This window comes from Anser cygnoides, chromosome 4 (assembly GCF_040182565.1).
Source record: "Anser cygnoides isolate HZ-2024a breed goose chromosome 4, Taihu_goose_T2T_genome, whole genome shotgun sequence".
In the NCBI taxonomy this organism is placed as follows: Eukaryota; Metazoa; Chordata; class Aves; order Anseriformes; family Anatidae; genus Anser; species Anser cygnoides.
Genome location: NC_089876.1, coordinates 76,487,039 through 76,514,911, shown reverse-complemented (window position 1 = coordinate 76,514,911; position 27,873 = coordinate 76,487,039). Strand labels below are relative to the sequence as shown.

The following is a 27,873-nucleotide window of genomic DNA, read 5'->3' as shown; positions in this document are numbered from 1 at the left end:
GGTGGCATATCTTATTCAACAACGCAGGTGTATTCTCCCGACTGGATGCAAACAGATCCTGCCAGAAGACTAAAACAGTGTTTAATCCAACGTGAACTTCAGTCGCTCCTCCTGTCTGTTCAGATAAGGAATCACCTGGATGTTCGTTTGTTCTACTCGTGTTGCTTCAGGAGCTTCGGCTCCCCACGTCAGGAAAAAAACTTGCTCTTTTTGCGAGCTGAGAGGGAGAACAATTCTTATTCTTCAAAATTATTTGGAGGAGACAGAGGGGTGACATTTTGCAGCTACGGATCAGCTGTTCCCCAGACAGATATAGACCAGGGCAGGAAAGGACAGACACGGAAAAAGTCATCCAACTCCAGGCCCCTGGGGCCATGGGCTAAGGTCGGCAGTAAGCACAGAGCAGCCCAGATTTTTGCACCTCCCAGAGGTTGCCAACCGAGTCCTGAGTCCCGGCAATACCCGCAGCTCCGCACAGCAGGGATTACAGCACCTGCCCTTCTCCTCCCTCGGGGCACTCGGAAGAGGGAGAGGCTGGAGTTAAAGCTGTCACTTCGCCCTCTTCATTTTCTCTTCCCTTCTGGCTCGAGTCTCTTAAAATCACACTTGCAGCAGCAAGAGCGGTTGCATCTCCCCAGAAAAACAGATTCCACCGAATCCTCTGAAGCTCTGCTTGTTTGAGGGACAGCACACCTGGCTTCCACCGAGTCTTACTCTCTGCTTACCTCTGCTCAGCAAAGGGAACGGCAGCGTGACAGCACCGCGTGTGGCAAGCCGCTCACCTGGACTTACAGCATCACCGGAGAGACGCGATCGCTGGCCTGCAGGCTCAGCATTTCATTAGGCCTTGCCTCAATGCAATTAAGATCTTAATGATTTTTTTTTTTAATGTTTTCACATTAGGTCTGCTAAGGCATTGTCAGCAGCAGGAAGGGCTTATTGATATAGATATCAACAGGCAACTTCTCAACAGGCAGGGGCTGTACCTGTGCATGGCAGCCATTTAGCTACTACAGCATATATCAGATCAAATTAAGTTTTTTAAAAAGTTAACTGTTTTTGCTCTGATAACTGTCATTCTACAGTTGCAACCAGAACATGAAGCAAAAAATCCTGAGTAAAATCAGTAAATGACAGAGCTCATACCTGGAAAAAGTTTAAAACAAAGCTCGAGACTCCGTTTTCCATTGCAACCTGGGCAAAACAGGTACTTCATCTACTTCATTGGCATCAAAAGAAACCGACTTTCCTTCAGTTTTGAAGAAACTCTGATCTTGTGCCAGAAAAAAGCAGTTGACAAAACTCAAAAGTTTGGTGCTGAAACTTATTCTCTTCTGAGACAACACCTTCTGCATTCAGCCAAGTCAATCTTTAACTCAGGCCCACACATCTCAGGCACAGTCCCAGAACGCAAATCTCAGCTACTCACAGATAGGCACACTTTCCAAAAATATCTCAGATTGCTTATTACAGGACAAGTCAGTTCTCAGAAAACAACGTCGCACACTATGAAAGCCTCAAATGCACCTCAAAGGCTCAAGTCAGCTACACGGACACTGTATTTTGTGTAGAAAATAAGTACCTAATGTTTTTGAAAAGTTGTGACATTATAAAAACACACACAAAATACTCAAGGACTGCTTGCTGTCAAGTGACTGAACATGGACACTGAGAGCACCATGCATTGCTATAAAGAAGGAAAATGTTCTCCATGCCCTATAACCGACTGTGGTTAAGGGAATTATTAATTTTACCTCATGAACTCGATACTCTGACAAAAAGCCACGTGAAAAAGCCATGGAGAAAATGGCATCACCTGCGCTCTCAGATGGTCTGCTGCTTTGCTGTGATGAAGACAGACGCTGAAGTTGAGCAAAGTTCCCCACAAATACACAGTAAAAGGATTCTTGTAAATCTCTCAAGTGAGAAAATCTGCATCTTCTTGAGAATACAGAGCCTTGAGGAAGCTGCAGTAGCTTACACCAAACACCCCTCTGACTTCAGAGAGTTTTCCTGGAGTGCTGAAGAACATCTGAATTTTTCAAGGCTGGCTTACTAACAGTCTAGCAAATGAGGAAAAAAGTATCTAATTAGCAACAAGTGAGTAATACAGACACATAACTGTGTTTACAATGTGCCATCATGGAAGAAAAACACAAGGGAAAGAGCAGTCACAATCTCTTCGACACCAACATATTTTGCTGCAATCTGCTTTTGTAGCATGCCAGCTCCACGAGTGAGCATTTGAAATGGATTCATGAACGTACTGAAAAACCTCTTCTATCACTTGTTCTGCGGGTCTGCAGAGCACAAGAGGCCGATCAGTCTCTGTACTTGTTTTCCCCATATCTGTGTTTTACTTCCACTTAGAATCACACAATTGAAGTTCAGTTCAAAATCTGCCTTCTTCCCTATCTACTTGTTGCAGCTGGAGTCTCTGAAGCAACCTGCCAACTACTCACATTTAAGCAGAGGCATCAAGGCTACAAAACAGTAATTTAAACTCAAAGGGATGGCCTGAACAGCTCTGCGCTTAGGAGGGGATAAAAAGACCACAGAGAACATGTTGTAGGGAGCAGAGCACAGTGCTACAAGCCAGGACCCATGCAGACAAGCTGCTCACTAAATACTGAGTTTGGGCTAAACATAGGGGTCCAGCACTTTTGTTCTTTCACCTTCACCTTTGAATAAGCATTTTTGTTCAACATTTCCCTCCCTCTGAGTAAGTGCTGCTGGGGTTCAACCATATTTTCCCGAACTTGAGTTTTTCCTGCCCATCTGACAGCTGCCACAAAATCCCATGTATTTTTCATAACGCTCAGCTCCTCGAGTCACAGGACTACACAGCAGGCTCGCTCACTGATACTGAGCTTCCTCCAAACCCTAGAAACTATTAGGAAAACCATAAAAGCCAAGAGCAGTACCTACGGGCTTGAATTCTAAGTGTTACACAGCATCCCAAACGATCAGCATATGAATGATCAACATGAACCTTTTCGTTCAGGCTGTTAATAACTTCTGATAGCATCTACCTTATTATGTTGCTTCGTGCAGTTACCTGCTGTACTACAGTTAGGAATAGTCCCAACTTAAAAGAAAACTTTTGTTATACACAAAGAAAACTACTAACTACTGATAGTTAATGCCAAGCAAGACAAACCTTGCTTGTGGTGGAGGGCATGGTTACAAGATCTTACATCCCAACGACCCCAGGCTGTATTTGTACTCGAATGCCAGCACAAATAGACTTAGCACAGGCTGGAACAGGGACTCCCCAAAGGCCATTACATTCCCGTAAAGCAGAAAAATAGCACGGCCACTGCAGAAGGCAAGGCAACCACCACGCAAGAAAGCAAGCTGATGTGCACGCAGCATTAGGAAATGCTGAGGAATGGCTCAGCTGTGAGGGCTTGCCCAGATCAAAGTCCCATCAGGGTGTGAACTATAGCAGAATATTCTCAATTTACACTTTCACTGCCACAACGAACAGCTTGGGGTTAGGACTCAAGGAGCACACGTGGCTTACCAGCTGCAATTCACTCACAGGGCCAGGGCTACCTCACGTCCCTTTACATTACTTTAGCTCGGTCCCATTTCCAGGGTGCTCGCAGTGACAGGGCACTGCAGGACCAAGCCCGAAAGCGCACAGCTCTGGACTGTGATCTTTGGAGCACGCCTGGTTTTACTACACCAACAAGACTGCAGCCACCGAGCGCACACCTTTGGCTGCTGACTAAAGCACGCAGACCTAAATATGAACTGTGCTTTCATACGCTGCAGCGTGTCAGACTTTATGGCTTCGAACACAGGTTGTTCTCATTTAAAGTGACCATAAAAAGGAATAGCAGAGAGCACTCTCACAACTAACAGATTACAACGAGAAAAGAAGCGATGGAACTCTCATTGCAGAAATTTAGCTGTCTGCATACTGAACTGGGCCTAGCTCCAACTTTGGAGGAGGAAAATAAATAAATAGTGTTACCTGTCTCATAAGAAACTACTTTTCCTTGAGAGCAGCCAGCTGAGAAACCGTACCGGTCAGACTGACTGCAGGTAAAGGATACTGCCTGGGTGTATATCCTGGCAGGAATCTTTCCTCGAGATTTTTATCACACTTCTCTCAGCTCACAGGAGTTTTAAGTCATTCTGCAGCGTGTCACCTCCCAGCTCAACCGAGGGCAAAGCCCCAGGAGCCCACCCGTTCTGAACCTTTACAGACTCCTTGTGCTGCACCTTTAGCAGGGCTTCCGCTTTGGATATTAAAGGGGGAACACTACAGCTTCCAAAACTTCTCCAAACCAAGGCGCAAGCTGCCAAAATGTATGCCACGAGCACGGGCACCGTGATGCCTGGACAGCTTGGGATTCATTTAAAAACAGCCTTGGAGAATGCACAAACAAGAATCCAGGATACAACCAGCAGCATAAAAGGCTAAGCAGGAAGGCGTGAACTAAAATAAAGCTCACGCCTAACACAGGTACCACGTGGGGTTTAATCCCGGGGTTCGGTTACCTCGCACAAAAGTTCCTCACGAAGGATCCCTGATGCTTGATTCAGTTCCTCCTGTCAAACACGTGGCCGAGGCAGATGAGATGCACTTACTCTTGGTTCTGGCAGCAGAAGAAAACAGATTGCTCAAGATCACAAGCTGCTGCGCCTCAGTCCCCTCCCAGCCCAGATTTAGCAGACTTCCTGCTTTTAGTTAAAAATATTAGTGGGAGTCGTGCTCTGAAAGGCCAGTATTAGTGACAGAGCTGGTGAAGTCATCTCCCTCAGCTCCAACAGTTGACGAGCCTGGGGTGAACTTTAAAAAATGATACTGTCTTTTAAGAAGCTGGCGAATTGTGAACGATGCCCTGTTGGCTTTATCTGGAGTTTTAACGTTCTGAAAAGCTGCAGGGAGAGGGGCAGAAAGGGGCCAATAAATTGAAGCTGAGCCACTGGGAAGCTAAGACAAACTCATAACCTTGTCATTTCACGGGCAGTCAGCCTACTCAACCACGTCAGCTATACAAACCAGATGCACAGCTCTTACGGTGTAGCGGAGAAAGATGTCTGCTTTGAGTTTCACCTCTTTTATCGATGTTAACAGCGTTAAGCATTTACTTGAGCCACCGGTCAAGACTCTTGACCAGCAGTGCCCAGTTGATTCAGCATTACTATCCTTGGGCACAGCACTTCAGGACAGCCAGATCGTAACTTCAGTTCCTCACGTAGCATTTATTGCACTACTGGTGCAGTAAACTCACACATTCAGGCATTACATTTGTATTACAGGTGTGTTTCATCCACCAGGTTGTTATTTTTGTAACCGTGTTTTCCTTTCACTGTTTGCAATCTCTCCCTTTACCTTCACCTTCTTTCCTTCTTCTGGGCAAGGCAGAAACAGGATCTGCAGAAAAGAAAACTGAGCTACCCTGTGGTTACACAGTGGCTTCGTCATCTTCTACAATTTTTCAGACGGTTTAATCCATCTTCGCTTATTGCAATTAACTTAAAATTTGTCCATTCACAAACACGCCTATTCAACCACGTGCACCAGGCTAAGCCAAAACCTCTGCCCCACTTCTGGGCAAAGAAAACCTTCAGCACCCAGCCTGGCGACTGACCCCACTGCACCGGCAGAACACCACCAACTCTCCCTCTGCCCCGCAGCTGCAGCCTTCAGCCGCAAGCTCGGGTTTGTGCCAGGTTTGCTCTGCGGGCCAGGAAAGCTGCCACGGCCACGCTCCACGGGAGAGGCCAGACGTGGAGCAAAGCACCTCAGGGGCTGGGCACCTTCACACCTGTAACTTAAGCCCTGACATACGGGCGAGGGAAATGTTTTACTCGAAAAGCAAAAAACCAAGCAAACAAAATCTGCCTTCCACAGCTCACACCGCGGGATATGGTGGTGCTCTGCGGGTTCAAGAAGCAAGAGAAGGACATCAAGTAACAGGCTGCATGATAAGGTACCGAGAATGAGACAGGTCTTAGAAACAAAAAAAAAAAACCTTGCAGAAACCATGGCAACATTGTTCTGCGAACACTGTGGCACCGCAGGCCACCCAGAACCGGTAGGTGAGCGTGCCCCCCACGGAGAACAACCCGCAGTAGAGCAGTCTGACCAAACTGATTTCCTGATGACACATAACATTTGATTTGCCAGGGAGAAGAGTAATGTGATTTCTCCCCCACTCAGGCAAATACGTTTAAAGACGCTTTTGTGATCTCCAAATCAACCTCACGGTCTCTCGCTCTACTCTTAAGCGACAACAGGGAGATACTGGGAGGATGAAATCGCTACCTGCATTGCCAACTAACAACACGTTTCATTTACGCAGACAACTTATTCCCTCTCCATCTGACTAGGATGTGAAGACTGAAGCCATTTTTATCTAAACTGACCAGACAGTAAATGTGAAGATAATTGCTTCGAAATTGTTTCTCTGAAGGAAAAAAGAGTAAATTATGATCTTGCCTGCGCATAACGTACTCAATGTTTCTGCCCTTTTGAAGATGCACTGACTGTGCTCATCATGATAAACACCACTCTTAAAAGCCTAAGTTTCCTGTTTTCACAGTGAACAACTTTTTCTGGTTTCAGTCTGGGGGAGGACTAAACGTTTCCTCAGCAGCAGCAGAGGCTGTGCCCTCCGGCCATCGCCACACAAGCCCAAAGCTGTTTATCCACGTTTACCCAGCCTGCTGACATTTGCCACGTCCTCACAGAGCATGAGACTGCTCCTCCCCAAGCCAGCATGGTAAAGAATTGGTTTATGGACCAAAAAAAGTTTAATCTTCAGCAGGCAAGCAGCCAGCCACGTCCACTTTTAACTCCCATTGCTGCCTTCAGCTATGGTGTTACAGCAAATACTGCCACTCTAACGTGAGGGATTTACTTTGCTAGTGATGGATCTGACCTTCCAGAGCCTAAATCCACACTTTCCCAACACTTGGGGATCGTGGAGTTTGGGTCAAGCATTCCCTGTATTCCCATCTATCCTCACAGCGATCGGACTACAAAGGCCTCGTAAAGCGGCTCAGTTACAAGCGGTGCCCGGCGGTACGTTTACAGGGCACGCTGCAGGAATTAAGGAAGAGCTGGTCTGGCAAAGACAAAGTGCATCGGGGACAGCATGCAATACCTGCACTGGATGCAATTTCAGGATGAGCCAGGACACATGGGTCAGCCGAGGACGGAAAAGGTCAAAGCACGTAACTGGCAGGCCTGAAAACCGTCCTCTTCCTCGCCTCCCTGCGCAAGTTCACAGAACAAAGAGCTCAAATTAATCGTTCCCTGGGCTCGTCGCTTCAGCCCGGGACACGGTAAGCAACTGTAAGCACGGCAGAACTGATCTCACCAAAACGCCACCTCTTCCCCTTGAAAACCTCACCACCGAGTTCTTTACCAGCATCCTGGCAGAAGACAAGGCACACACGGAGAACCCGTCTCTCCTTTCACCTTTCTGGAAAAGAGCAAAAGAGAGAAGGAAGCAACCCAGAGCAACAGCTAGTGCTAGATGCCCTTAACAGAGACCTCCCATAATCGACGCCGTATTCCAACGAGGCCCAGAAGTGACAGCGACCCTCCTCCAGACTCAGAAGAGCTTGCTGTCTTCTCACCCGGCTGCAACAACCTTCCTGCCGACGAGCACCTCAAGGAGAAATTCACCTTTGCTGCTGACGTGCAAGCATGCTGCCAGGGTAAAAAGAGATTCTGGAGAAAGTGAGCCCAGCAAAGCCCGGCTGTCCCATTAATTCCCCTTTACCTCATTTCCCTTCATGGGGAAGGGGCACGGGGGTAAATCAAGATTTGAGTGCTTAACTAGATGTCGAGAACAGGTGTACCGTTTGCTTCCACTCCAATGCCAAAAACTTCAGAAATAATTCAGAAGGTCAAGTCCTCAACACAAAGAAACAAAACAAAACCAAAACAGCCAAACAAAAAAACTATCAATCCCTTTCCTTCCTCTCCCACCCTTTCAGAAATTAAGATATTACAAACTCTGGAACAGGCTCTCAATTTTTGACCTTTAAGCTTTAAAACAAGATTAAAGAACCACAAAAGAGCACCAAAAGCAAAACAAGCACTATTACAAGAGACTAATACTCTTAAAACACACACAACTTTTGTAAACAGCTTTAAGTACTCGGTGCTTTAGCAATGATTTGTGGTAAACCTTCAGAGCACCCAAGACATTTGCAGAGCAATTTTCTCAGACATCCTCCAGAGGTCTAGTATCAGGTTTTTTTCCAGGTACAGAAAAACCTGATAGCAAAGCCTTGCTCAGAGCGCTAGAAGGAACAGCACTGGACTCGGATGTTCCTCACCCCGTGAGGGATAAGAATTCACACAAGCTTCCAGCACTGCTGGGATTATCGCAGCACCCACTCCAGAAAAAGTCGCAGCACCCTTTTCTGTCCTCTACCTTACAACCACAGCATGCCCGATACACGTACCATTTTGTGGTATGACCATTCCTCAGCCTTGCAGAAGGTGCTTTTCGTTTTCTCTCCGAGGAACAGCCATAGTCACACAAACGTCAAACACGCATATCTACTGACACTCAGAATAAGCAGAAAACTGGTCTAATATTCCATGCAAAGAGAGCTCATTCGATCTAAACATTCAAATTTGTTGCTTTTCTGCCACCTACCCTGTCGGAAAAAGCCCCCACCAATTTCAGGGAGTCAGACGGTCGATGCCAGTTTCAAACGCTGAGTGAAGCCGGTTATGAGAAATTCCCTAAACCTCAAAGCAAACGGGTGCTTTGCTGGGAATTACACCTACAGACGTTTGATAATTACACCGGCACCTGCGAGTATCTCACAGCCCACTCACTTTCTGCAGACTCTACACTGGAGAGAGAAGCTACACAGAAGAGCTGTATATACATGAGCATACACATACAAAGGATGATGAATTTCCATGATACATACATACCTCCCTACATACCTCCTATATATATATCTCATATTTATCAGTTCACACGTGTGAGCTTTCTTCCATAAACAATTCAGTGGGGTGTGTGTTCTCACAGACGTCCTCCAGCACAAGCACACGGCTTCTGATTAGAAAGCAAGGTTTGGATCACGACGCAAACTTTTGTTGTTGAAAGGGAAGGAAAGACAGGGGAAGATACGCCCAGCGGCCACAAATTATTTCCAGTCTTGGCTTCAACTACACCTCAATTTCCAAAGGGCCTGCGTAGGCTGCAAATACACAGCGGGGACTTCAACCACATTTAAGTGAAATACTCAGCTGCACAGCGCAGTCAAGATAATCCACTCTGGTAGCTGCCTGTGATGTCCCGGGGTGGCTGCCTTGGCAGAGTATCTTACAGATCCCAACTGAGCAAAAGGGAAGGGGTAAAAGGAAAAACACAGGGAAAAGAGGAAAGACACATTTAAATTATCCTGTGGCTGTCTGGACACATCTAGAGCATTACTCCCAATGCTGCCTAAAACCTAAGGACAAACTGGAAATGTTTAATGCTAGAAGTATGACGGTAATTTGGGGGTAAACAAGAACAACTAAAAGTTACTAAAAGGAAGAACAGGAAAATATTAGACCCAGTCTGAAGAATGGGGCAGTCAACAAACTTATCAGCTGAAAGCATTAAAAGAAACATTTTTGACGGATACGGATGGCACTGGGAACTGACAAAACAAGAATAAAAAGCTCCCTGGCCTGCTTTTTGCAGATAATCAAGAACAATGGCTCTCCAACTGTCTGCAGTTTGCCACTAGGAAGAAATTTTTCCTCAGCAACAAGCATAGACGATATCCTAACTCGGGAAGAAAGCAAATGCCCAACATTTCTCACAGAAGCATTTGCGAGTTGATCTTGCCAGCTGACACACAATCCTTCCCCGTGTCTCCACACTGCAGATGCACGATTTTAGAGCTTCACACCTAAAAGCGGAATGCTTTCTGAATTAACCGCGTTAAATATAACTAATGCTTTGAAAACGGAAGTTTTTCTCATTTCACTTCCCTCCTCCTCATGCATACTTGCTCAAAACACGCCTTGCCCTTTGCAGGAGATGCTGTCACCATATTACGCAGTATCTCCATACAGCACAGAAACAGTTTTTGCCAGAGGGGACCGTGCAACTGCAAGTGAACCTGGTTTTAAGCCAAGAGAAACTGCCTAGCACAGGCTGCATCCTCCACAGCTGCAGAACATCCCCGGCGCTGTAGGCAGCCTGCTGCAGACCCCCACGGCACGAACTAAACTGTGAGCCTCATGTATATGAATGGCCATAAAAAGCAACACAATTTTAGTTTCTCTGCAGTGCTGAATCTAACTAGATCATCTTAAAAAGAGAAAATAAATAAATAAATCAGCCCCTGCAACGTTGTCTGGCTCGAACAGTTCATGAAGAGACAAGGAAAAATGGCAATTTTCAGCTCGATCCTGGTTAACACATCCATTCTCCGTCGTGACATGGTGAGAGGAACTTTTCCTTGCCGTGGAGTCAGCACGTTTCTCTGAGCACAGCACGAGCAGCGGGAGTTAAAACCTGCAAGCCAAGTAGGAAGCGAAATAGCTGGCAACCCCTGGGTTTCACCACATACCAAATAACTGCAGCATTACAAATCTGGGATTCTACCAAAACGAATCGCATCCTTCTGGGAATAATATTATGGGTAGTAATAACGAGGTCTGTCCAAAGAACACAACAACACGCCGCATTTAGCTGGAAAAACTACGTGCCTGTATAAATACTGAACACTTCTCAGAAAGATAAAAGAGCCGTGTACACAAATCAAATCACGCAACTGAAAATTCAACTTTATAAAATTAAGTGGAATTTGCATAAACATTGCTCTGAAAGCAGAGCAGCTAATCAAAGGAGGTGTGGATTTTGGTTAAATGCTGAGCTGAGAAGATGACAATGGAGGATCCCGCTCTTTAGGACAGGAACCCCTGCTTTTACAGAAAAATTACAGCAAATCTGGGTCTCTAAAGTGGTTCGTTTGTCCCCAGGGCAGCTTATTTATTAGTCAAAACCAGAGCACACAAATACGCCGTGTACTTACGCACCTGCTTGTTGGCACGGTACCACCTGCGCACCCATCTCTGCAGCACGTGACGGCTAACCCTGTGAGCAGCATCACCTCCAGCTTTGCAAATGGAAACCCCCAGCTGGTGCCGCCAGCAGGTATCTGGGCAGACCGATCCCCATCATGGTGCATGATCCCTGTTATGGATCACGGGGCCACAGACAGCACCGGCACACACTGAGGGCGAAGGCAACAAGCAACCAAGCTCTGCTCTCCCGAGCTGACCACAAGAGCTCCAACCTTTCCTTCCAGAGATGGAGGCAAAACACTTCTTCAACTGAATGATTACGACAAACAGAAGAACTAGCAACGCACACGAGCAAATACAACCCCCCAGAAAATGAAAGAAAAAGCAGATGGGGAAAAATATCAAATAGTCACACCAGCGTTTGCACTGGACAAGATGTACATGATCTGACGTTCTGCTCGACATCAACATCTAAAGAGCTAAACAAGCACAGTAACATTTTTCCATTAGCTTGAAATTACAACTACAGGCCATTAATTTAATTTTTATACTAACAAATATTTTAACTGCCTTAACTGTTCTGCCGAGACGTATTCACAAATTTGAAAGGCACCCAAAGATGAAAACAGGAAGGGGCAAAATCAGTAAACATGCTTCATCATCTGTCGTGCTAACGGCTCTGTAGAAAAGTTGGAACTCTGGACTGCACATATAAAAAGCATTCTATATTAATACTTTCCCAACACTTCTACTTTAGAAATGAACAAGATCTCCTATTTAACATTTTTTCCAAATTAGAGTTTTCCTCGACATTACAACACCCCTCTCCCTAGCCTAGAAAAGCATAAGAATTTAATTCCTGGATCACGTCGCTGTCATGTTCCATCCCAGCAAGCCACAGAGCTGTTCGTTTTTCTGCTCCTTCCTATAATGGCAGGAGTGCCAAATCAAGAGCTTTTCCTCCTCCTCTTCCTCTCCTTTTTGGTGCATCTTCTTGAGCTTTCAGCCTCATTTTGGAGCCTTCGAAAAGCATGAAGCTTGCCTGCAAAGCGGTACCCCGGAGAAGTCAGAGGTGATGAACTGACTACGTAATGCCAGAGTGTGCTGAACGGCAGTGTAAATGCCCTCTCTGAGAACAAAGATGTTTTAGCACTCTGTGTTTGAACCGTAGAAGATGAAGGAGGCTATGCCAGTATTTATTTTAATTTCCTTCCTTAAGTGTCCTCATAACCCACGTGCCAAACCAGAGAGCAGCCATTCAGATTAGCGGAGCAGGGGCAAATTAACACTATGGGATCACGCAGACGGGTTTCTGAGCGGGGTTTGTGCTCGAGCTCTCAGCAAGAAGCCAGCAGCTCGCTCAGGAGCACGATGTGACCCTTTGGCTGGTCCCAGGGCTCGCACAAGCCAGCCCAGTGCACGTCCTTCTGCCACTGGGCCCTGGGGCTTCCTTCTCGTGAACACGACAGGGACAGCGTCGCGCTGCATTTATTTATTATTGAAGCCACATCTTCAAGCGCATTGAGGATGGCTGCTACTAAAAACAGTAACCAAGGGTTAAACCACTCTGGGAACGCAACCACACGGGCCTTCCGCACCTCCTGGACGCTCCGAAGTCGCAGCAAACTTTTATTTTCCTCACCCTCCCCTACCTGCTGGGGCTGTCCAAGCCCAGCGGACCCACAGCCCCGAGCCCTTCGCACAGACAACTTCCACAACAACGCCTCGCCAGGACCGGGCAGCGCCGCTCCAACCAAGCAGCCACCACCGGCTCGACCCTCCCCGGGCCCCCCCCAGCGCCCCAAATCCCCCGTCCGAGCCCCTCAGGGCCGGGGGGAGGCAGGCGAGAGGCGGGGGAAGCCCAGCCCGTGCCCGCCGCCCACCCGCCTCACTCACCTGAGGCGCGGGCAGGGGCGGGAAGCCCCCCGCCAGCAGCCGGCGACGCCGCTCGCCCGGCAGCCAGCCGCTCCGCACCGCCCGCCCCAGCATCGCCCCAGCCTTCCTCCTCCTCCTCTTCCTCCTCCTCCTCTTCTTCTTCTTCTTCCAGCGCCGCCGTGGGCCAGCCCGAGCGCTGGGCGTTGCCGCCGGGGCTGGGCGGCGGTGGGGCTCGGCGTCCTTCCCCTTCCCGCCCGCCGCCGGGGAGGAAGAGGAGGGAGGGTAGCTCCCTGTGGGTAGGGCCGGCTGCCCCTCGCCGTGAAAACGGTGGACAGGGCTGAGGGAGCTCGTACCCCAACCCCCGCACCTCATGGCGGTGGGGTTCTGTACTGTTCAGTCCCCACAGCGCCTGTTTTTGAGGCGCAGGGGGGTCGCTGCCCTCTGTGTTTCGGCGGGATAAACGCGCTCGGCTGTCACAGCACTGAGCGGCCAAACGCAAAAGCGAGCCCTGCCGAAGTTCATTATTTCCAAGAGAGTTCTATTTTACAGGAAATTGTTGGCAGTTACTTGTTCCACATCAGCATCTCTCACATCTCTTATCGCCACAAACGCAGCTGTTCGTGTTCAGTGCAAACCACCGAAGCGGTGAAACCCAGGGAAGCGTTGGATTTGCCTGTTTTCTCTGCTCTTCGTAGCGTCCCTCCACACCAGCCCTGCATGCAACAACACACAGCTTTGCCCTGCGCTGACAGAAGGGTCTTGAAGAAACTGGGCTGCTGCAGCCCTGAAGAGTTTGTCTGTGGAGCGTGGAAAAACTCTGTGACTGCTTGGACACCTGATGGCTCCAGGGGCTAAATAAGCCCCCACTTCGTTCATTTCCCCAGCTCTGGAAGGGAAATGTGAATGTTAGCCTTTTCGGGGCACTAGGAAATAAACCTCGTGTCTTTTCCACTGGCCAAGAGAGCCAACAGAACACTTTACCAGCTGGGGCTTGTGTCACTACCACATTTAAAACGATGACTTTGCCTCTTCAAAAAAACTACCGTCTGTTTACATTTCTCACCTTTCAGATTGCTTTGTGAGGTAACTTCTGCATTGTTCGCCAAGCAAGGCCTGTTTTGCATCTTTCAATTTCCTCCATTAAATATTATCTGTTGGCTGTAACTTCGATTTTCTCATACCTCATAAAGGTATCTGCACAATACTTCACTTCTAAACTACCACATATCATTAATACCTGACAAGGACAGATCTACATAAATATCATCCTTGTATTTCTCTGTTCACACACAAACATTATACGTCTAAAAAAAAAGTGAAACATCACTAGTCACAGATACCACAAAATGGGTATAAAATGGGGTGAATGGCAAAGGTGCTTTAGTACAACCACTAAAACAGGGTCTGGACCTGCAGGCTATTCAAGTGGGGGTCAGCTTTTAGGATGAAAGTAAATATAGCGGAATGGAATAAAGTTAGGTGATGCACCTCCCAAAAAAACAAATCCTAGTGTTTGTCCCCGAGCCATTAGTGAATAGCCTGAATTTTCCACATTGTCACAGGGATGAAACCTGGACTCCTATGTTTTTGTGAAGAGGGGAGCATATAACACCCTTTTGCTCCTTTCTGGGCATGGTAACAAGACCATGGCTATTTGGTGCAAAGACAGTTTTTTTTTTTTCTTCCCCCCCCCCCCACCAGGGAGAATTATGTTCCCTCCCAGTGCACAGAGAGCAAAGATCTCTTCAAAGCACAGAAGAGCAGCTCGTTGCAACATGTCAGCTTACTAATCCTCCTGCTCTAGGAGAGGAGTGAGGTGAGACACCTCCCCAGCTCACCCAGGACAGACTAAAGCTCCGTATTTTTTAGGGAGCGGTGTGTCACGCAGGTAGGATTCCCAAACCAGGCTGCCGGAAGGCATGCTGCCACAGGGGAAGAGACCTGGACTTTTATTACAGAGAGAAATTCTTACTCCAGGAATAGGAAGTGCTTCAACTGGGCGGAGGGAGGATCATAAATTATGCTCTTACTACTGAGTTGCCAGGCTGTCCAAACAGCAGGGGAGCACTTCGCTGAGGCCTGAGTCATGCCTGTGAGGAGCTTGTCTCATCTGGTCATTGCTCTTCCCTCCCTCTACTGAAGCCTTGTACTGTGCCTCGGTGGTTCCTTGGGCTTTTGTGCGTGCTTTCTGTCTTGTAAATTAATTTCTGCTGAACTGGAAGCATGAATTCTTATTAACAATTTCGGTACAATTTCAGTGGCTGAAATTTCAGCCCCTTATGCAGCAGGCACTAACACTGACAATGGTCTTTTTGGGGTAGGAGTTATCCCTCCCTTTGACATTATCCTTCATGGAAGTCCTAACTCTTGCTCCACTGCGTCCCGCAGGCCTGGCCTAGTCCCTTCCCACCACACACACACACTTTCTGCAAGGTTTTACTTTTTATTTTTTGAATAAAGCAAGTCCTAAACTCCAAAAGTATTGCTTTAGGGAGAAGCCAAAACATTGTTCCTGCTACCTAAGAAACCACCATTGAGGAGGGAAGATGGTTCACTTTTTGTTTTTAAACTTCTACCAGAAGCCATATAACAACTTATTTTTTTATAACACACACTGATTAAAAGACCGAGGTAGCACTGTTCAAAGTTCACCGGAACAACACATGAGGATGAAAAAGAATAGAATAGGGGAAAGGGCAGTGATATCCCATCTTTATGTCAATCACTTCATGGATCTGAGGAACACCATCAAAAATTTAAACACGAAAAAGTGAAAGCCCAAGAAAAGCAAATTAACAAGAGGACAAGATACCAGTGCATCAAAGGCAGGCTGGCACAGAGCAGTCGGGCATCTCCAGGTGCCCCCAGCTCACAACACAGGAATCTACACAGAGCAGACGACACAGAGCAGGGAGCACGGTCCTGCTCGTGGCTTCTCCTAAGCTCTGCTCCGGACAACAAAGGCAGCACATTCAGGTGCACAAGAGCCAAGGAGCAGAGAAGAACCCTTAACTATAGACAGTCCGGACACATTTAGTTTTTTGTTTGCTTCAGCTTCAGTTTTTAGTACCATTTTGTATTCATAAAAGCTAGGGTTTACAGTTGGTCAAACTTTTTGAAAGCACAGTATCTAGAAAAGTTAGTAACAAATGACCGTATATTCCTAGATGTTATTTTACCCCTCAGTGATTTTCTAACACAAAAATAAATCTTTTTTTTTTTGTAAAAAAATCTTTTTCAAACGATTGATAAGAATGACATTTTCAATGGCTAGTAGATTACTAAAATGGTAAATCATCACCAACTCTTCCTAATGCTTGAGGATTTTTGTGACAGCAAACTCTCCACTCAAGAAACTCACAAAGTCTGTGTCTCACAAGGGGGGCTTCCTACACATGTGGCAAAGAGATAAAACACAAGAAAAAAATATTACACTACTTTATTGCCCAACAGAGAAAAAAAATCAACTTCTTTCCTACCGGAAACAGTCAAAAAACATATATAATTTTTGATCTGGTGCTTTTCTTTTAATGGTTACACAATTTGAAATCTGTATTTGCTGATGGCTCTGGGGTGGTGTTCTCTTAACAGTTGAAAATCAAATACCCAGTACTTTTAGAAAATATACAACAGATATCAGAAAGGTAAATTGGTACAAGAGAAATAATACTAAAACTCACTTTCCTTCCTTTTTTTTTTTTTTTTTTTTAACAAGTTTTGAAATGTTTCCAGAAGTTTTGCCACCTCCCCTCTCCAATTTATCTCTTACAGAAGCATGCAGCCACTCAATCTTGTGCATGATTGCTATTCCTAATTAGGCATCTCCAATAAAAGTTATCACTTCTGCTAAAGATCTTCAGAAGAAAATTAAAAAAAAATAGGTGAAGTATTTAATGCTTTTTGTTGTTGTTGTTGTTATTAAAATCGTAAAGGAAAGACAAAGGCCCTGCAAGCAGATAACCTGTAATCGGTCAGACTTCAGGATTGGAGTAAAAATTGGAGAATCATCGATAACGTGTTTGTTTGAATTTTCATTGCTCTTGTAACAATCTCTTGTATGCAGCACAACCCATGTGAGAATTCGCTTGCGACACTCAACCCCACAGGATGCCTTTGGAATTTGCTGTGCAAATGAATCATCAGTAATTTGCAAGGTCTCTCCTCTCAAGAGACCTCAAATTCCAGTTACTTGCAGTAGTTGCAGCCAAACTTTCCAGACTCCTGCATTTGACTACAACAATGTCAATCGAATTAAAGGCAAGCAAGGCTGCTCTGTTTTTAATTCTAGGGAACTGGCAGATAAATACATCAATAAATCATCATAGTCTCTCTCTCCACTTGCATTTAAAATTCCCAGTACCAATGTACCAAAAAAAAAAAAAAGGAAGAAAAAGTGTTACACTAAATCTCAGAATTACCTGGGTCCATCAGGCTTTTAGTTGGAACTTAACCTTTGTAATTCTGCAAAAGTGATTATATTCTACCTCATTTATGAAAACCTGAAACATGATACCATATGTAGACCCCACTTTTTTTTTTTTTAAACAATACATCAAAAAACTAACACATTAAAATCTGAAGAACTGCACTTAAAGAAAAAGTCACTCCAGTATTTCTTGACATAGAAACTGATATACTTGAGATATTCAATAAATTCTTTTTTTCTTGAGCAAAATCTACACCATGCATCAGCTGGGAGACTTGAAACAATTGTTTGAGTTCTGGTGTGTTGTTTGAGGTATTTAAAACACTGGAGCCTGCTAATGCCCAATATCTGTACCTTCACTGCTTGCTCCCAGCGTGAGAGAACAGACCTACAAGGTCCTGCGCTCATGAACTCTTTCAGGGACTAGGCAATCTTTTGTGCAACAGCGCAGCTTTTGCACAGGGAATGAAACCACAGGTAAGTCTGTTAGAAATTGAGCATGAGGAAGAAGATGGCTTCTCTAAACTAGGCTGGCTGCTGCCACTCCTCAAAAATTCAGGATAGGCTTCAGCATAAACTCATTTTACTTGAAATCAGCTCTCGGCTCATGCGCTGCTCACACCATGCAAGTACCACCACGGGGAGGTCTCTGGCCTCTATGCCGTACATTTCCAGTTTCTTCTACCCGTATCTGTAAAGAACTTTCTTGGATGAGCAGCAGGAACGCAAATCAATGACTATTTTATCAATGACAAATCAATCAATGACAAATCAAATCAATCAATCAATGACAAATTATGCTATTAATTAAAAAAAAAAAAAAAAGGCCACATCTCCTCCTCCAGAATAAAGAATTTGGTAAAGAGAATTTTCTATGTGAGCAAGACAAAGATTGCCAGTGAGAGCCTCAGGCCTCCAAACCTCCTTCTTGTTTCAGTCACTCACTGAAACTGGCCACCAAGCTTTTGCAGGATTACATCCTGTCCAAGATCAGAAGACAGCACCGAGACAAAATATGGTCAAAAATTTTACTCAAGATCGTGCAAGTCCTTTATACATGAGTTAACACCAGCTACTGAAATCAATGACTGAGGTTATAAGTACACCCTAAAAAATCCAGGTCTGTCCCACTATCTTGGAAAGTTTTTTGTTTTTTTTTTTTTTTTTTTAAAATAGAGTTCTTGAAATGTATTTGGGGTCAAAAAAGTAATACTTCATATTTGAAATTACTAAAGAGCTCTTGACTGTCAGGATGACTAACAGTTGATTTTGGCTTGTTAAAACAAACACCACCACTAATGACTGAAAAACATCTTGTCAGTATCTGACAAAATGTACAGAAAGCCGAAGTCAACTGCGCCCACTCATCTTTTTTTTCCCAGAGATATGAAGCTCTACATCAAAATTAACGAATATGCTTATTTCTGATATGTGTGAAAGTTTAATACAAAATTATGTTTACTACTAATTCTCCAGGAGCTACATTACATGTCTTTACTATTAAGAGCCTCCTGGACTGTAATTTCTCCATCAGTAATTCACATATTCCTTTGATGTTAAAAGATGTAAACGATGCTGCTTTTAGAACTAAGAAATGGAAAGGGATGCCAGCTGTATTTAAAATGTAGAGAATTTGAATCAATTCCCCAAAAGACTTACTTAGCCAGGGCTGGTATATCTTTCCCCTAGCTAATTCTGAACTTCTCATGAAACAGGCGTGATTCATATGACACAGAGTTGAAAGCTTTTTGGGAAAAAAAAAAAAATGAATCCCTAAAACAGTAAGAGATCCTCTTGGGACAGTTCAACACTTGAAAAAGATACAAAAGCTTACCTCTTATCTCCTCACCAAAATATTATCCAGTGGGCAAAAATCTTTCAAGTTTCACAGTGTGTCTTCATGGGGATTCATTTTTTGGCATGCACCTTCAGTACAGTGATTTGATCCAAGCCACTGTAAGTATAGCCATCTTTCAAATGCTACTTCCATACCTACAGATACTTTGTTGTTCAAAACACTAAAATCAATGTGCTAAATCCACAGATGTTTCAATTCAAAATACTTCTATGGGATTGTCGTCTTAAATTTGAAAACAACGATCAGTCAGGAAGCGTATGTGCTCCACTAACTAATTTTAAAAAGTCACAACAACAACAAAAACCCTAGATTCTGTGCTGTGTTAGGATTTTACTGAACAAATAGCTCTTGCTGCACTTGTTATAATTTTTATATACAAAAAATGATAGAAGAATAAAGCCTTAAATAATGGTTTTACAGAACACGTTGCAATTAATCATGGAATAGGATGTTCCTAGGTATTCAATACCAAGCTCACAAGTCATGGGGCACTTAAATTGTAACATGCTCATCTTTGCAATTACAAATAATTTTTGAGATGCCCCAGTCTTCAGCAGTGTGTAGCTTTCACCCACTGTGAAGCCATATGAACAAACATATCAATACCGAAATCCTGGTGGTCTGATTTAGGGACAACATTCAACATCACCTCAGACATTTATTACATGATAATTTACTAAATGGAAAAAAAATTCTCAAGTAATTTCTTCTAGGTAAGTTTCTTTTAGGTAACTTAAAAACATTTAGTTAAGGACAACACACACATAAATTATACTTTCCCCAAACAATGAGTTGATGCTAACATGAAGAATAACATCGCTTGAACAATTTAACTAGGGTAACTTTTTTAAAGCATTTGCAAACCATAGCTAGAACATTTTTTCTCAACTATTCCAAGTTCCGTTTTCAGGGGATACAGCAGTTACGCAACATGTTAACATTCTCAAGACTACTGTAAAATAAAATGTAATCATACTAATTATTATTTACTTTTTCGTATTTAATCATTTTAGTTATATTTCATCAAACGAACAAAAAGTACTATGTATGAGTGACTATACTTTGTGAATTATTTCTAATGTGTCACTAAAAAAAAATTGAAACAAAACCATCCCAATTTCACAACAAAGTTTCAAAATATGAGCTAAATCCATCTGAAACTTCACAATTAAGTTACCAAAACATTAGCAAGAACAAGGTTTTGGAAAGATGTAAGAATGTGACTATGTGACTGCATTTTGAAATTTGGTGTTTTAAAGCCTTTACTTCCCTTGTTGCAAGCTAATTCATTTTTACACCCCTCCTCACCTTTTTTTCCCCCTTTAGATCACAGCAGAAATCATATCGTCAAGTTAGATTGAGTGATTACCCATGCTTACTCTAAACAGCAGACAAAAGTTACAGAAAACCTGGACCAAGACTACAGCAGTTTACAAAACGTAAAACAAGGTTAGCAGATATGTCTTCTTTAGGATAATATATAAGGAGGGTTTTAGGAACTTTAACTATTGTATTGTATCGATAGCTCATTTCAGAGAGTGCACCGTTTTTTCCTCCCTTCCAGAGGTCTGCAAAATAAAGTGGTAAACATGTTCTCTTCAATATATAGTTCAGTTGCAAAAAGATAGTATTTGCATAAATATCAAAACACATGATAAAGCAAAATATTTTTAATTAGTAAGCCAATCATAAATAAATCCACCTAAAAATTAAACAGAACAAGAAGCTGTGTTCCTTCTACATGGATTTTTTTAAAGCATGTTTTAATAGTCAACTTCACTGTCTAGCTTGGGACTGAAACAATTCATCATTGAGCACTCAACAATTCAGCACACTGAGCTAAGTCTTTTTTTTAGTTACATTTTTACATTTTCTTTACAAATGTAATACTTATGTACATTATATATTTTATTTCTACAATTCATTTACTTTAGTGAAATTCTACAACTTTCAAAGGGAATTCGCTGAAGTCTTTACTAAATATGAATCGTTCCTTTTAAGAAGAAATTCATATAAACAGCCAACATACAGCACTGCCCTTTGACATCTCTGTTAAGAATTTGAATCTTGAAGGCCTACCATAATAAACGTAAGAAAAAAAGGCTTTACCTAATTGTACATTTCATTAAGAAATATCATCCCACATAGCTACATAGAATCACCAGCTTGCAATAAACAGAGCACCATACCGCTGCACTACTGGAAACGTGGATAAACCAATTTAAAGTTTACTACTGAAAACAGCTTCATCATTCCTAGCACTTTTAGACTGAAGTAAATCTGCAAAACTCTTCTGGAAATGTATACATCTCCTCCTTTAGCTGTAAAGTTTCCAAACCAGTGCCGACTACTGTATATTGTGAAGAACAAACATCCACTTTTGTAACTTTCCATATACTTCTCTCAGCCAAAGCTTCTATCTGGAGTCAGGATTTTTCTTCTAGTTTACTCCTTGCTCATTTACAAATCTGCTGTTGAATATGAAGTAAGAATTCATAATAAGAGAAAGCTGCTTCTGTCCGATCTTCAATTAAATGCTGAAAAAACTCTGTCTTGGCAGGATTTTCATCTCTGAAAGAATAGATAGAGGAACATATTTTAGTCATTTAGCAAGAGATACACTGTAAATTCAAGCAGAGACATAAATTCTAATGAATTGCTTATCGTGTTTTGAAGTCTAGATTCAGCCCCAAGATAGTATAGTACAAATAACCCAGAGTTAAGAAAAAAAGCCCCTGGAGTCTTTGATCACTATCAAACAGCAGCATCTTTTTAACAAGCATAACATGGGAGAAAGGTAGGTGAAATAGCACTTAAAGTATCTTGTAGAAACACAAGAACAGAAGCATAAAAATGATCTAGTGTTTAGATGTACACAATTATGCTGATGGCAATGAATTCTGAAAGCGTTATATTAATCCCGATAAAGATTAAACCCAGAAAAAATTACATCTGTGTATACAGAATTTGAATGTTTTTTCTTCCTTTTTTCCTCATTTGACAACAGAATTTACAGATCTCCATTGCAAAGGGGTTTTAGATAACAACACTCTATCAAGCGCAGAGGAGATAGTATTTGGTTTCTTCTGAGCTAGACACCCCCACTTTTCAGTGTCAGTTAGAAACTGTAAGTACGACTTGCCAATAATCACTCGGTATCTAACAGAAATACTTACTTTATTACTTGAAGAACTGGGCTTAAAGGTCTATTGTCCCTCAGCCAGGCTATGAAAGACCGCGTCCTTTCTGAAGAAAGTGCAACTACCTCAGGGAGTTGTGTCTGGTTGAAGGTAATTGAAATAAATTATATTTTATTATCAGAACTATTTTAAAGAACAGATCCTCATATTCATGACATGGCCCAATGACAGAATAACCACCATTTCTATTATGAAATTACCATGTACTACATATACACATTTTTTCTTCAGCTTAAAATACAATTCTGTAATATCTGTTTTATAGGAAGTAGTACGCCTTTATCTTAAACTGCCTTTTACATGCAAAAGATTTTGCAAAGTGAAACATGTAAACAGTGATCTTTTTACAATGCTGCTTTCACAGTTTTCCTGCCTTCTTTCCCTATCAACCAAGTTCCTATATGCTGTCTTTTGCACCACTGAAAAGATGAATGAAACACGGAGAAACAAAATTTGAATTGTAAGCAAAGTTCAATGCAAAGATAAGGGATTATCTCGTTGGAGAATGAGCTTAAAAAAAATCCACCACTACAAAAGCGCTTGTTTGAGGCATTCACTGAACTAAATATACCAACTCCAGGGTTGATATAATTTAGCACAAAACTATAACAGGGAGGATTTTTTGTGTTACATCCACTACTGCTTTTGTAGTAAATGAATGGGGAATATAATTTAAAAGCAAAGATGGCAACTTTGTACATTACTTTTTTCTCTAATTTTTCATTACAATAAATGCTAATTAACATCTCAAAAAAAAAGCCATCCTTTGTTTATTAAAGTTTTTCCTGAAAACACTGTCTATTGATAATACCACTGGTAGATCAGAGGGAACAATTCTGTCTTGCTAATACAAGCAAAATACAAAACCTTGAACAAGCAGTCCAGTTTTATAGCAGTGTTAAAGCTCACCACTCTTTCTGACCTGTTCTCAGAAGTACTGCTTTCTTTTGCTTTTTCCCTTTGTATCTTCTTACGTTTCCACAGTGCCTAACACATTTTTGGTACTATCTGAATATAACCATTCAATTCAGAACTTTTCTAGAGTATCTCAACAGGGTTCATCCTTATCCCCCAGTTGTTGATATCTTGGAACCACTCTCCACAGGAGAGGGAGTCCTCTCGAATTGCTGCTTCGTTTCCCATAGAAGATCATAGACACAGGTTACAACATAAAAATTCCTATGCCAAAACACACATTGAAGGGTCTTCGATGTTCTAATAGCTAAAAGCATTTTGTTTGTCCAGACTCATGCCTGGAAGCTGAACAAAACCTAATTTTACTTGACATACAGACCTTTATATATTACCCTTCACATACAGACCTATCCTCTAATATCATAGACCTGGTATATCACATTGCGTTCACGTAAGATTTCAAAAAATCATATCAACAAAAACCCCTTCAATCTGAACAACTAACGTTTGTGAAAGAAATGAATCAAGAAGTGGTCTACACAATTTCAAAAAATATTTTTGTAGGCCCAAATGCGTTTCAAAACAAAACAAAAAAACCAAACCAATTATATTACGGAACTTTTTTTTTTTTTGACATTAAGTGAACACATTTATATTCTTTCCTTAAAACTAAGTGACAACTTATGTTTTCTATAGAGCTGGCAAGAAGTTAGATTGTGTCCATAAAAAAAATAAAACTAATTCACAGTTACATAATTAAAAAATGACGATTCAGAAAAAAATAGATTAAATATAGCTTCCAAATGTAAGCATTATACAGCACAGATCATTAAAACACCTACCATTTTCTGTGGTACTGACGCATAGTTTGGGTATCCAAGGACATCTTTTATGAAGTTGTTATCACAGTTTTTTCCAATCCAAATATAAAAAGCCTGTAAGATGTCAGAATCATTTTTAGTAAAGGCCTTGCATACATTTTAGAGAAAGAGACAAATACTAATGAAATTGGAATATTACCAGGAAACACCAGTCATGCAAATTAATCACCTGAGAGCTCCAGTTGCAATTCACATCTCTATATTCATTATTTGTACACCGACTTAGTAATAATTGGTACCATTTGGAAAAAAGATGATTAAATGTCCAAAATCCAGTTAAAACAAATACTGAAAGGATGCAAGACATGTCTATATTGGTACAATTAATATATGTTACCTCCTAAAATACAAAAACTAGATTTTTATAAAGTCACACAACTCTGTCAGTTACTTCACACTGACTTCCAATCTCAACAAGCTATAATAAAGCACTAATTACCAAAACACATTGAAATAATTATTTTGGACATCTGAAGACAGAAACTAATTTGACATTCACACTCAGCCCCTGAACTTCAATGCACTTTCCTTCTGCAGTGCCATTACAGCAGCCTATTTTATTGCATTATTAGAGTAGCATAATGTTATATCCCATTAAGTGTTTCTAGCGTAATTCCTATGATTAACTTAAACTGTATTTACAGGTTTTATTCACTCTCTACAAATCCCTCAACTCTTGCAACTCTTATGCCATGAGCCACATACCATAAAACTACTTACATTTGTGTGTAACTGAAAAAGTTCCTCCCTCAATGACAAGTGCTTTGTTATAAACAGACTATAGTACATGCAATTTAATAACCATTAAAAGAAAATTTTCAAAATGGAAATCCATTATTTCCAGAAAAAACAAAAACAAAAAACAACTTGATATGAACTCTTGGCATATTTCAATTTGTCTAGCATGAAAAAATGAACCTTTGAAACCTTAATGTGCAATCTCGATTAGAGATTTTCCACAGATCAAAAATATGAAAGCCTTTTACTGGAACACAAAGTATTCCCAGGTTACTTATGATGCTGATTCATTATACTGCTAAGGTTGAGTTGGCTGCTTTCAACAATTAAGCATTATTTTATCTTTTATTTTTTAAAAACAGAAATGTGCAAAACTGGTCACTTACTGAACCACAATCCATAAGAAAAGCTCCTTCTCTTGTCAACTTCTCTGCAGATAACTTCTGAAGAGGAGGCTGAGGAACAACTCTGTCATTTACATGTATTGTACTCTGTAAAGAAAACAACAGTCAATAATACCGTAATAATAATAAATTGTAATTCGGTATTTTTGTCTTAAGCAGGGGTGAGAAAATAGGAAGAAAAACACTGGTAATCTCTACAAATGTTTTGAGAATTCTCATATAACAAAGTGCCATGTTAAATCTAAAACGTTCACTTAGATCAACCAATTTGTTTAAAAACACCTTCAAACTAATTTATGGGAATGGCTACACGGCACTAAAATTGATCAGATCAATCTGGTTAGAGCAATGCTGAAGAAAACAAAACAAAACACCACCAAAGAAATTCCCAGCATAATTTCACATTAAAGCAGACTGTGACAAGACTGCCTCCCCTCTTGGATAACACAAACAGACTAAATAACTATTAAGTCTTACTTCTTGTACCTAGTCTTACTTCTTACTATTAGAAATAAATGCATCCATTTCATAGGCTGCCTCCCTTCACGAAGGGCTTACTAATAAAAACTCGTTTTGTAAAAAAGTACTTCCTCACTCTGATCATGACAATCTAGAAGTATAATTGCTTCGTTCACATCAGTCAGAGGAACCACTGAAACTCTGTTATTTCATGCAAGTTTATCTGGTTTCAATATACAATACCTAGTATTCTCTAACAAATTTTATCCATTTCCCACTGAGAGTTCTAACACACAAAAACACTGGATAACCATCTAAGGCATCCAATCTTCTCCGCTTTCTTTATATAATTGAAATTATCGTGATCACTGAAAGAAGGTGAAAAAAACCACAGATCTCTTCATAACATACTATTGTACCTGCATATAAATATATATATGTGTGTATATATATGTAATAAATTATGAAAAATGCCCAGTTTACATTACAGTAACAAGTTTTAAATAAATTACTACAGCACATTAAGCGACACTCCATTAAAACTAGAAAATATTACAAAACAGGCTTCGTACATTACCTCGTCAGTTAGCTTGTCTATTCTGTACAAGTTGGGATGTATCATTTTCATCAGGTGAATGAGAGGCTGACTCTTTATCTGGCACATCGCATATACACGATCATCCAAGCGTGTACTAGTGCCTGTTCTAAAGGCTTTCTGTAAGAAAATATTGTTAATCATGAAACCTATATTTTTTATGTCACACCTAAACAGTGTATTTCCTATTTTGGGGGATTGTCAATTAAAGATAACAAAGCTTTTGTAAAGACATGCATCTTACCTAGATACATCAGAAAATCCATGTTTATTATAAAAACATACGCTATATTAGAAAATTCCTAATTAAATACAAGTTGAATACCTTTTAAAACTTCATCCATTCTCCCTCCTTACTGATAAAAAAGAAGAAAGATTAAAAAAAATCTCCCACTGTGTAAAATGTTTGTGTGGTAGGACCAGCATTTCACATTTTCATGCTTTGTGAGTGGTTACTGGCCTTTGAAATTCACTGACACAATGACATAGGAAGAAGAGAGCCCAGCAGGGTTCAAAAATGATACTCAAGTGGAGAGTAAGATGGAATCTGATTTTATATTAGCGAAGACGAAATGGTAAGGAAAAGCTCTGGAATGGAAATATACTTCCGTATCTTATAGCAGAAACCAGGCTCTCATAGAATAAAGATTTATTTCTTAACTCTCCATCCTATTGGATTTTTCAGCTCTCCCCTAGAAGCAACCGATAAGACTATTCTCTCGGTAACAACACAACAGAAAAAGCACCATCTTCTGATTGAATGGAGAATATTCCTACAATCAATGTGCAAATTCACCTCTCCACCAAAGCTGTGTATGCAAATCCTCTTTTTCCAGTTTTAGTTTCTTATTATTGCTAATAAAGGTAAAACCTCTAAAAATTACTTATTTTCTCAGCAGCTCTTACTCTAAGCTATCTTTTACCCAGATTCCCCTGATACTACATGGGGCTGTTTTTTTTTCCCCCACTATTACTTGCTTTACTTACGTGAGTGCTAAAAAGTCCTAATCAGTATATTAGACACTAAAATCATCACAAAGCCAAATAAAAATAAATGATTATGATCATATTTCTTACATAATTTATATAAATCTTTGTTTATAATAAGAAAAAATGAACACTCAACTGTCAAGCACTAAATACCTTGAAGCTATGAGATTTATTGAAGATAAAACCCTGCAGTAAACTCTCATTATATTTAAGTACGATTTTTGTTAGCACAAAATATATTAAAAAAATCAAAAAGCAGTAACTACTTTTATGTGAACTTTAAACTGTTCACTTTAGCTTCTTTAATATGTTTCATTTCATTTCCATGGAAATTAAATTTTCCTTCTTAGTACCTGAAAATACAAACACGTGCACTGAAAACTGTATGATTTTCCTTCACAAAATAAAATGAAGTACTAATAAGAGACTTACAACAACCCCCTTGGGCAACTTTAATTAGTTGCAAAAGAATCTAAAATTGCTGCTACAATATATATTATGATTTTCACTGT

The 27,873-nt window shown here is 41.5% G+C and overlaps 2 protein-coding genes across 5 annotated transcripts in view; both read right to left on the bottom strand.

Moving 5' to 3' along the window:
* MCUB (mitochondrial calcium uniporter dominant negative subunit beta) overlaps window positions 1–13,417 on the bottom strand; it is a 39,390-nt gene extending 25,973 nt beyond the window's left edge. Inside the window, exon 1 of one of the 2 annotated variants that reach the window (XM_066996435.1) lies at window positions 12,918–13,417. In XM_066996435.1, coding sequence (XP_066852536.1) covers window positions 12,918–13,267 — 350 coding nt within the window. In that variant the 5' untranslated portion in view covers window positions 13,268–13,417. Of the gene's footprint in view, window positions 1–12,916 lie in introns of both variants that reach the window. The other variant, XM_048066381.2, reaches the window with a different exon arrangement.
* A 6,400-nt stretch (window positions 13,418–19,817) lies between these two features.
* SEC24B (SEC24 homolog B, COPII coat complex component) overlaps window positions 19,818–27,873 on the bottom strand; it is a 44,439-nt gene continuing 36,383 nt past the window's right edge. For all 3 annotated transcript variants that reach the window (XM_066996431.1, XM_066996432.1, XM_048066375.2), the window contains 5 exons: window positions 26,354–26,491; window positions 25,300–25,404; window positions 24,137–24,229; window positions 22,356–22,459; window positions 19,818–21,750 (listed from right to left, as the gene is read on the bottom strand). In XM_066996431.1, coding sequence (XP_066852532.1) covers window positions 21,636–21,750; window positions 22,356–22,459; window positions 24,137–24,229; window positions 25,300–25,404; window positions 26,354–26,491 — 555 coding nt within the window. In that variant the 3' untranslated portion in view covers window positions 19,818–21,635. The remainder of the gene's footprint in view (window positions 21,751–22,355; window positions 22,460–24,136; window positions 24,230–25,299; window positions 25,405–26,353; window positions 26,492–27,873) is intronic.